The sequence below is a fragment of the Octopus sinensis genome, linkage group LG9 (assembly GCF_006345805.1).
Source record: "Octopus sinensis linkage group LG9, ASM634580v1, whole genome shotgun sequence".
In the NCBI taxonomy this organism is placed as follows: domain Eukaryota; kingdom Metazoa; phylum Mollusca; class Cephalopoda; order Octopoda; family Octopodidae; genus Octopus; species Octopus sinensis.
This window is the reverse complement of record NC_043005.1, coordinates 65,045,040-65,056,885: the sequence shown is the minus strand read 5'-3', so window position 1 is coordinate 65,056,885 and position 11,846 is coordinate 65,045,040. Positions and strand designations below refer to the sequence as shown.

At 38.1% G+C, this 11,846-nt stretch overlaps 1 protein-coding gene across 1 annotated transcript in view; it reads left to right on the top strand.

The window, feature by feature from the left end:
- Positions 1-4,389, top strand: part of LOC115215927 (corticotropin-releasing factor receptor 2-like) — a 365,649-nt gene extending 361,260 nt beyond the window's left edge. Inside the window, exon 12 of the mRNA XM_029785287.2 lies at positions 4,138-4,389. Coding sequence (XP_029641147.2) covers positions 4,138-4,365 — 228 coding nt within the window. The 3' untranslated portion in view covers positions 4,366-4,389. The remainder of the gene's footprint in view (positions 1-4,137) is intronic.
- The last annotated feature ends 7,457 nt before the right edge of the window (positions 4,390-11,846 follow it).

The window sequence follows — 11,846 nt, the reverse complement described above, 5'->3', positions numbered from 1 at the left end:
TGTTTGGACCCTACACTTGTGTGTTAATTACCTGGCAGCGTTTCTGTTTTTAGCGCTGTTGACATCACCAGTTTGAATGACATTACCCAAGTGTCGAAAAGATAATGATATCTGCTTGGCAACAAGACGATGGAATGTATACATTTGATGTGCTTATTTATTTGTGTGGTGTTGATTGTTTCCAGATAGTGCTTCACTGGAATTCTACTTCTTGTCTGGTTAAAATTGGTTAGGGAGTTCTTGGTTTCTTAGTTTTTGTTACATATATAATTCTTTTATTATTTTATTCCTTTACTTGTTTCAGTCATTTAACTGCGGCCATGCTGGGGTACCACCTTTAGTCGAACAAATTGATCCAGTTCTTATTCTTTATAAGCCTAGTACTTATTATATCTCTATCTTTTGCCGAACTGCTAAGTTACGGGGACGCAAACACACCACCGCCGGTTGTCAAGCGGTGTTGGGGGCACAAACAGACACACACACACACACACAGACACACACACACACACACACATATATACATATATATATATATATATATATATATATATATATATATATATATATATATATACGACAAGCTTCTTTCGGTTTCCGTCTACCAGATCCACTCTGAAGGCGGTGGTCGGCTCGAGGCTATAGTAGAAGACACTAACCCAAGGCGCCACGCAGTGGGACTGAACCCGGAACCATGTGGTTGGTAAGCAAACTACTTACCATACAGCCACTCCTGCGCCTATATACCAAGCATATTTTGCGCTATTATCCGTCATTGGTTTTCTAATGCTGGCAAGGGTTATGCTTGTTTGGGGGTTTATATTTTATAGAGGAATTTGTGCACGCGTATAGATGTGATAACATACATGTGTGGGTGCGTACGTGTGTGTGTTCGTGTGTGGGTTGATGAGTGTGTACATGTCCGTGCGTGTGTGAGTGTGTAAGTGTGTGTGTGTGAGTGTGTGTGTAAAAATTTATGTATGTATTTACGCGCACATATATGATGCATATATGTCAGGGTGGGGGGAAATCGTGTATACTATTTACTCTTTTACTTGTTTCAGTCATTTGACTGTGGCCATGCTGGATCACCGCCTTTAGTCGAGCTGATCAACCCCAGGACTTATTCTTCGTAAGCCTAGTACTTATTCTATCGGTCTCTTTTGCCAAACCGCTAAGTTACGGGAACGTAAACACACCAGCATCGGTTGTCAAGCAATGTTGGGGGGACAAACACAGGCACACAAACATATACACACACATATATACATATATATACATATATATATACATACATATATACGACGGGCTTCTTTCAGTTTCCGTCTATTAAATCCAGTCACAAGGCTTTGATCGGCCCAAGGCTATAGTAGAAGACAGTTGCCGAAGGTGCCACGCAGTGGGACTGAACCCGGAACCATGTGGTTCATAACCAAGCTACTTACCACACAGCCACTCCTACGTATGTATGCGTATGCATAAACCATTAGCTATATTAGATTATCCACACCATGTTATCAAGCGGTATTGATTTAGACGTGCTTATTAGTAATTTTCAACATTAATGATATGCGATGAAGTATGTACTCATACAAACACTTACACACAGACAAACGCAGACACATGTTCGGATGCTTAAGCATGTACGCATATTCTATTGCAGTGGTTGTATGTGTAAGCGGTTACGTACATAACAGAATAAAAGTCATCAACGTAATCCAGTACTAAAGGAAATTAGTTTACCAATTACTTCTAATTTCTCAATTTAATCATGCTTCCTCTCGAGGTCTGTGAAAACATAAACAGAATTCTTCTGTACGAACTAATCTCCGTTCAGGAACATCCTGTCTATGGGAGAAAGATTGGCTGAGCAGACATGGACTAAAATAATAAATGTTAATTATTAAAAAGTAAATATAAATGGTTTCTAATTCATTATAAATACACGAATTTAAAGAATTGTAGTATTTGTTAAATAGCTAAACTTTTGATGTTTGACACATGCAATTTCCGCTGTCGTTGGAGTTCCATGTATATTCTAATGTACCGCGAGTTAAACTCTAATTGGTATAAACTATAGTATGAAAGAATCAGATCAATATGATTACATTCAGTTTCATTAGATTACGAAACGTCTAGATGTGTGTATCTGAGAGAGAAAGAGTGAGAAGAAAGACAAAGAAAGAGAGAGAAAACGAGGGGGAGAGAGTGGGATGTTCGGTGTGCTGATGTATACGACTGCTTTTCGTTAAGTTTCTGATGGCTCTCAACAGAACTACCATCGAAGTCACCTGTCATTGTTAACTTAGAACATTCGTTGGTCTATAACTTGTTACATAATTGCCTTAGCTTTTTCTTTAGACATCCTGACTCTTATTCCAATAAAATAATTGCCCTTTTTTTTAAATGCTATGAAAACAATATTCTCTGCAGTTTATATACAGTTCTATGTTTAGGACAGTCAACCAACTCATGTTGGTAAATAATAATGGATTGAATTACTATTTTCTTTTCAAAATCTGGAGTTTCAATGTTATTATGCATTCATCAGTAAAATGTTTACCGCATAACATACAAGCAGTCTCAAGTGAAACACGTGTAAAAGTTACGTTATTTATAATGGTATATTCAAAAATTAAAAGTTACTCACAGTGTATATATATATATATATATAATATATATATATATATATATATATATATTGGTAAAAACGGTAAGATAACAAAAGAAAGAAAGGGACATCAATATTATGTAAAGAGAGGAAATTTATCTATAAAATAATATGTTACATTTACTCAATAGTCAAGATAAAACTCTGAGTTTCAGATGCCGAAGTGGAAATCCACAACACCATCTCTTCGGTTATCTGGCCATCTGGTTTTTCAGATGGCCAGATAACCGAAGAGTTTTATCTTGACAATTGAGTAATGTAACATATTATATATATATATATATATATATATATATATATATATATTAATATATATATATATAATATATATATATATATATATATATATATATTATATATATGATATATACAAACATACATACACATACACACCCATATGTATGTGCATATACAAAGATAATACCTTTACTAATGTTAGCAGCCAGTTAACGTACTGCAACAAAAATATTTGGGCCGAAAAGGAGTAGCAATCCCAGGGTCAAACACAGTGCGTGATCTGGGGATTTATATGAGCAAGGACGCTTCGTTTCATATACTTATCCCCTAGATGGTGGCAATGTGCAGTTGAACGGCCTGATGGGTTCTGAGAAATTTCAGAACAAGAGACCAGGACACTATGCTGGTTTTATGGAGGACATTGGCTCTCAACTGTCTGGACTACTGCTCTGAACTGTAGGCAGTGTCAAATTAATAGCGGAATTTGAGGCAGTTCAGCGGTGCTACACTAGGAAAATTGCATCAATAAGACAGTTGAGCAACCAGGAGAGATTGAAAGAGTTACAACTCTTCTCTCTGAAGCGATGAGGGGAGAGATATGCAGTGATATATATATATATATATATGAAAGATCCTAGATGGGTTGGTACCAGCCACCGAACTGGTGGTCACTGTACTGTTCCCAAGGCTCTAAGTATCCCATCTTGTTTGAGGACCGGGCACGCAATAGCTTACGATTCAAACGCCCACAGCTATTTAATATCTTACCCAAAAAATGTCAGAGATCTACATATATTTGGGTAGATGCTTTCAAGACACAATTTGATCTCCTAATATCCGAGGTCTCACATGAACCTACATCACGAAAAGAAACTCAAAAGAGGGTAGCAATATCAAACGTCCGCCTTTATCAAAAGTTAATCGCAAAAGATTAGCCAATGGAAATGTGATAAATACTCACGGCGTCCGAGCATAGTTTCGGCTGGAGCGCATAACAGAATTGAACATAGGTTCAATAACCTTTGGCTACATAATGAATTTATATAGTGATACTCCAGTGTAGTCTTGACCGTAATGCCTAAAGCAAAGTAAAGCGTAAACACAAATGTTTGTACCTATTTTTAATCTGCAACCTCACTCAGTTATACACCCATACACATCTTATCAGATTATCAGACATGCATGTTTATTTCTCAAAACTTAATCAGTAATATATTCCAATTTTTCAGGTTCGCGCAGCTCTAGCAAAGAAAGTTCGAGACCATATGGAAACAAGAAGTGTAACTACAAAATGTACCCACGGATCTCCGAGTCTTCAGAAGTCTTCTCACGAAGACTATCATCTCGTCTCCCTGCGAATGGCCAGAGTGAGTCCAGGCGATCAAGATAGCGTTTCCCCGCAATGGGATGCTGAAGAAACGTTATGTATAGATCTGAAAGAAAAAAATGTACAATGAATAAACTTGATAAATTCAGAATTATCTGTGTATGTTTTTCTGATACTTCATATACAATCTCAACCTAAGTTCAAATACATATTTTAATTATTCACTGGTGTACGTGCGTATATATATATGTATATATATAATTTTATATATATATATATATAAATGTATATATATAATTATATATATAAATATGTATATATACACATATGTATACATGAATTCAGAACAAATAAGAGAAGAGGTGAGAGAGTAGATCTACATACATATACAAACTTATAAACATACACACATACACATAATCCCCACATACATACATACATACATACATACATACATACATACATACATAATTGTGTACATGCATACATACACTGCACTTTTCTTGGCAGAGAGTGTAGCTGCTTCTTCACAATAGTCACTCTGGTGGGTTATTGTTATTTGCACAGCAGTGCAAATACTAATGATAATAGTAATAATAATAATAATAATAATAATAATAATAATAATAATAATAATAATAATAATAATAATAATAATAATAAATAATGATGCAGTACCAGGCAGTGGCTCTCATGGCTTCTGATCTTAACTGATTGGAAGTGTTATCATGTACATTGTTTTGTCTTGGTATAAAAGATGGGCTACAGCAAATATTCTGCTCAATACTACAGATTTGCTTGTCAGTTGTTTGACCATAACCAGTTGAGCATGTCCCTTGGTAGTTGATGATACGTGCATCTGTGATCACGAGCAGAAGTAGTGGGGGAGCATCATAGTCATGTGTTGAGAGGGATTCTTTGGGGTTTGAATAATTCACCTCTGGAAACATGGGTGGTTCTTTCAACATCCTTAAACAACCCTTATTCAGGGTCCTTTTGAGCAGGATGGGCTACTCGACCTGAAGAAAATTCTAACTGGGCCCCACCTGCAAGGTCATGTGCTGTTTATCTTGATATGAGATCACCATATCGCGCACATATGGTTGTGAGACATTCGAAGCTCACAGTGGACATTCTGAGCATGGAAGACACATTAATTTCGTGGTTCAGTTGCAACGGCAACTACAACAGCAACAGCCTGGTGTACCCTTATCAGACGGGTAGTCATGATAGGTATATTGGGCTTCGTATATTTTACCCTAGTGTCACTTTGATGGCATGAACTGCTCTCTCACTCAATAATAATAATGATAATAATAATAATAATAATAATAATAATAGTAATAATAATAATAATAATAATAATAATAATAATAATAATAATAATAATATAACAATAACTCTTTTATTCTTACTTGTTTCAATCATTTTAGTGGGGCCATGCTGGAGCACTGCCTTTAGTCGAGCAAATCGACCCCAGGACTTATTCTTTGTAAGCCTAGTACTTATTCTATCGGTCTTTTTTGCCGAACTGCTAAGTTACGGTGTCGTAAACACACCAGCATCGGTTGTCAAGCGATGTTGGGGTGTGGGGACAAACACAGACACACACACACATATGTACATATATATATACATATATATGACGGGCTTCTTTCAGTATCCGTCTACCAAATCCACTCACAAAGCTTTGGTCAGCCCGAGGCTACAGTAGAAGACACTTGCTCAAGGTGCCACGCTGTGGGATTGAACCCGGAACCATGTGGTTGGTAAGCAAGCTACGTACCACACAGCCACTCCTGCGCCTAATAACAACAACAACAACAACAACAATAATAATAATAATTATAATCAATTCTTTTATTAGCCTCAAGGGCTCACATACAATAACATTAAATGACATGACACAGGCATAAAAGACAACACAAACTGATACAATGGGTTTTATAGCGTGTAAACAATATATATAATGATTAAAAATTAAACAAATTAAAACTCTCAATGGGGAAGGCGCTTTAAGATCGGAAAACCCCACAAAAGCAAGAGCTCTTCTGTTATTTCTCACAGGTGTACGCTCAGAATTGGCCCTTTCACATTTGCCATTCTTCCAGTATTCACTCATCTTTCAACAAACTTACTAAAGGCAACACTTACCTCTCTACCCCCAACTTCCTTTTCAAGTGAAACTTGAAAAAGTTGAAGAGGGCTCGACCATAGAGGAAAGTGTCTGACTTTAGCCCTTTCAGACGAGTCCATCATACTACCTCTTTCGCTACAGCCACCAGACAGATAAAAACTGCCTACCCCTCCCAAAGTAGGACGGTGAGGCAATCTTCACTATGGATTCAGCTGATAGCAGATGCGTAAACACGCGACAGCAGGTGTTCGACACAAACCTATAGGTTAGCAATGTGGTATGTTTTGTAACGAGAGTGCAGAAGTCGTTGAGACGAGATATTGTTTGGTACGTGTTTTGTCTAATTTATATTTGTATTGTTATAACCTTGTTATAAGTCAAAGTTATGAAGTGACATATACAGTGAGTTCAAAGAAGGACATAACAGTGTCGACGAGACACAATAGGGGCGATGAGATATTCGAAGCTCACAGTGGACGTTCTGAGCATGGAAGACACAATAGCTTCCGTGGTTCAGTTGCAACGACAACTACAGCAGCAACAAGAGCAGCAACAGTTGTAGTGGCAACTATGACAACAACAACAATAACAGAAACAGCAAGAAAATGTATAACGGCAACTACAACAATAAGAACAGCAAAATCAACAGTTGTTGGAATTATTGTTTCAGTCAAAAGCACTTCAGGTTAGTTTTCTGCAGACGCAGTTGCTAAATCAATTGAAAAATTCCCACATAATCCCGAAGAAAAGATTACTTTTTCTGCATACTTCAGAAGCTATGAAGGAATCTTCAAAGAAGAGTCTAAAAGCTGGACGGACGAAAAGGTATGTCTTCTTTTAAGGAAATTATCACCAGCAGAACATGTAGTTTTGTAATTACATCATGCCGAGAAAACCATCCAAAATTTGTTTCGAGAAAACAAGCTATTATCTAAAATATTCAGTGAAAGAAGTTCACTATTTAATATTTGCTGAGAGTTTGAAAAAAAAAAAGAAACAGAAGATTTCGTCACGTTTGCCGGAATCATGGAGAATGGGAAAAATTTAAAATCTACGAATTAAGCCCGGGCATGTTTAAATGTTTAATCTTCGTACAAGGATTAACGGTAAATAAAGGTGTAGAGATAAGGGCTCGAATATTGAAAAAGCTTGGACAAGATTCAAAATTAACTCTACATATAATGTCTGAAGAATGCCAAAGAATTATAAATCTACGACAGGACGCAGAAAAAAATGGAAAAAGATTATTCAAATATACATCTTGTCGACCGGTAACAGATACGAGAAAAGAAAAACAACGGTCAATACTAAAACTACGTTATGGATGTGGAGAAATACATTTCAAAAGAAATTGTCCTTTTAAGAATCTGAAATGTTTTGGATGTGGGAAAATTAGACCCAAGAATTCACAATGTTGGGTGAAACAAAAAAGGTTGAACGAAAAAAAGTTGAGAGAAATTCTTTTGGATTTGAATAATTCACCTCTGGAAAAAAGGAGTGTTTTGTTCATCATCCTTAAACAATCCTTTATTCAGGGACTTTTTAGCGCTACGGACTACTCGACCTGAACAAAATTCTAACTGAGCCCCACTTAAGAGGTTATAAGCTGTTTATCTTGATATGATATCACCATGTCGCACACATATGGTTGTGATGCATATGCTTGGTGTACAAGGGCTCGGGAACAGAGGTGCAAGGGGTGCACTTGTAACCCTAGAATTTTTAAGGGGTGCAAAATCAAAATTTGAACCCCCTACATAGCTTTGCCAGTTTGAGAAAATAGTGACTAAAAATTGATTTGTAAATGTTGCTCGAAGTTAGATTTCGCTTCAAAATAAAAACAAAGGACAAACATAAATTCCGAAATATGATGAAGCTGGTCATAAAATTCCCAAGGACATTTACGACCAAACGACCAACTTCTGAACGAAAGCAGTATCAACAAGAGCAGTTGGCAACAACAGCAGCAGCAACAACAACAACAACATGACCAGCATCCACGGCTACTCCTCAATACATAGCATTAATTGGATTATTGAAGACAGCTTTATTCTGAAATCAATTCGCACTCCGTTAAAAATAGCTTCGAAGTCATGCAATGCTGAAAATGTTGGAAGGTTATTATCCTCTCTCTATCTGTCAATACATTTCTCTATTTGCCGAAGGCAAATGATGTAGCGGGAAATTCGGTGAGGAGGTGGCAAGGATGACCACCAAATTTAAAGGGAACGACGAACAAAAGCTCGAAATCTTGGTTAATATAATATATCAGGAAGGAAAGAAAAGATTTGGCCTTGAAACAACAGGGAATGGAGAATCATCAGCAAAGGTGGGGACCATTGAGGAGAAAAAGGCGGATCGCAATGATACGAGAAGAAAAAACGCAGAAACAGAGAGAGGGATGCAAAGGAGGAGGAAAGAGAAAGGTTAAAACAGCTGTATAGAATGATAAGAAAGGGGCATCGAGAACAAGAAAGAAAAAGAAAGAAAAACAGAAGAAAGGAGAGAGAAAAGAACGTTCGTAGTTTTGTAAACAGCTCATATCAATATGCTAAACGTTTGTTTACTGAAAAGTAAGAGCGGAAGACTGGATTGCACTAAAGAAGAACACCATCTTAAAGGGACATACAGCGACGCAGATAGAAATAAAGTACTCCTAGTAATGCTTGGGCTGAAGAAACCACCTGAACCAAGGGTACCATTCGAATTGAATGACATCAGACGGAAGAAATTGATGAGTTCATTAGAAAAGTAAGAGCAAAAAGTTCATCAGGGAACAACAGAGTTTGCCACAAGGTTTATAAGTATTGCCCGAAATTACGTTTACAACTATTTGCACTGATAAGGGAAATGTGGAAGAAGAAAAGCATAGCAGAACGATGGTGTTTAGCGGAAGGTATCTGTTTACCTAAACAGAAGGAGGCAAAAACACTAGAGCAATTCAAACCCATTTTCACTACAAAATACCGATAGGAAAATCATGTTTGGAATTATTGCCAGACGAATTATAAAATTCGTACAGCATAACGGATATGTTAATGAAGCAATCCCTGGATGCATAGAACATGCATTTGCCATCCGGGAAGCTATCAACTGTGCAAAACAACTGAAGAAAAACCTGCGCATTGTATGGCTAGATCTTGCGAATGCATATGGATCTGTTCCACACGCACTAATTCAAGCAGCTATGGACATCTTTTGGATTCCAGAAGATGTTCAACGAATGTTCATGTGTTACTACGATAAATTGAGGATGAGATTTACAGCAGAAAAGCTCACAACAAAGTGGCGACGGCTTGAAGTAGGTATTGCAACTGGATGCACGATTATCAGTCATCTTATTTGTGCTTGCCATGGACATGTTACTAAGATCAACAAACTGTGAGAAATCTGTTACAAAGACACCATTAAGGGCTTTTATGGACGACGTTACTGTATTATCAGAAAGTAGAGAAGCAGCAGATGGAACCTTAGAGAATGTAATTCAAGGCAAAAAATCTCGAAGCGTGGCTTTCATGAAAGGAGTCCAAAAAGAAGTGAAATTCAGGATAGAAGGTGAAGATGTACCGGCGGTGAAAGAACAACCAGTAAAGAGACTCGGCAGTTAGTATAGAGATTTACTAAATGCTAAGAATCAAAGCAAAGAAACACGATTTAATGGAACAGGGACTAAAGTCAATTGACAGAACAACACTACTGTGGAAATTCAAATGTTGGATACTGCAATTTTGACTGTATCCAAGGATAATGTGGCCATTGCAAGGGTATGAAATAGCCTCGAGTAGAGTAGAAAGGATGGAACAAAGATGCAGTGTGTTTATCAGAAAATGGCTTGGTCTTCCAAAACCACTGAATACAACTGCACTATATGGAAAACCCGTGCTGCAACTGCTGATAACATCAATCGCCGAAGAATATAAGGCAGGAAAGTGTTGGGGTTAGGGTTAGGGTTATTCGAAAAGTAAGGTTTTCGAAAGATCAGATGCTAAGGTATTCGAAAGATCAGAACATCCGAGAAAACCTTTCAAAGGAAATCTAAGGCATGCCGATATAGTCGGAGCGACACATGAAGCAAGAGCCGGTCTAGAGTTGCACAATTTCAAGCCACATTGCCTGAGCAGTGTAAAAGAGATGAAAGTGGCAGAGATACACAAAGTGTAAAAGGAGGAAAGAGAAAGGCGAAATGTACATTTGGTGCAATGCAGTCAACAGAGACAGTGCCTGAGATGGGAGGAATACGTGATCAGGTGCAGAATCTCATGGAAGAAAGTTTTGGCTTGGAAACAAGTAAGAACATCCTTCCTGATCAAGTCTACCTTCGATGTTTTACCTTCACCGGCGAATTTAGTTCGGTGGAATATACAAACAATTAATGAATGTAGATGCGGAGAGAAACGACGGTGAGACATGCTCTGTCAAACTGTAGGCTAGCACTAGACAGGTATAAATGGCGTCACAATCAAGTCCTCCGTGTCATAAGCGCAGCAATCAAGGAGAAGATGGGGAGATATATAGTGGGGAGTACCCAAAAGTGGAAAAGTGCGGAAGGAGAAACTTCATGATGGAGGGAATAGGACATAAGGCCAGGCTTTCAGATAAAGTATTCGAGACAGAAGAAAGATGGAAGGGTTACTGGGAGCTGGCCGCGGTTTTTGAAAGACTGTTAATATTTCCACTTATAAAAACAACAAATTAGACCGGACTTAATCCTATGGAACAGAACGGAAAATTGGAATTTTGTTTGAGCTGACAGTGCCATGGGAAGAACATCGCTAATGCAGATCAACGGAAGAAGAAGCGGTATTAGGGATTAATCGAAGGGTGCGGAGAACAGGGATGGACTGTCGAGTACTACCACCTGGCAGTGGGGCTAGAGGCTTCACTGAAAGGAAAATGGTGACGCTATTTACATTTTCGAGCTCAGAGCTGAGAAAAGTAATAAGGTTGTGGTCGTGGTCGTAGTGAAGAGAGGAGTTCCGGATCTACTCTGCATATTCGTGCAGAGGAGGATCCCATTCCACCTTTTATCGCTGCCTCTGCGCTTGTTTATTAAGTTGCAGAAGTTAGGGTGTTGGTAGCAGCCATGGTTTAAGGTATTCAGGTCTCCTCTCGTCCATAGGGCAGACTGCCTTGAAGGGTTTCTTTTCATTCTACTGCAACACGCATTTGCTCATTGTCTTCGAAGTAAGTGTGTGTAATCCGGAATATCTGCTACGTCTCCAGGTGGAACCTGGAACTCTAGAATGAAACTCTAGAATTATTGCTATTGGAAAGTGAACTTGAGTGCAATTATCTCGCCATGCTTCTACACAATTGCCACCTCTCTAAGTTGGTCCTTGTGAGGTGACACATTGGTGACCCGTGCTTTCATCACTTGTCTTTCCAGATATGAGGTCAGAATTTCCAGATATGAGGTACGCTTGTATTCCCCTGGGGGAATACAAGCGTACTAGCTTCCACTTTATGTTGTAAAC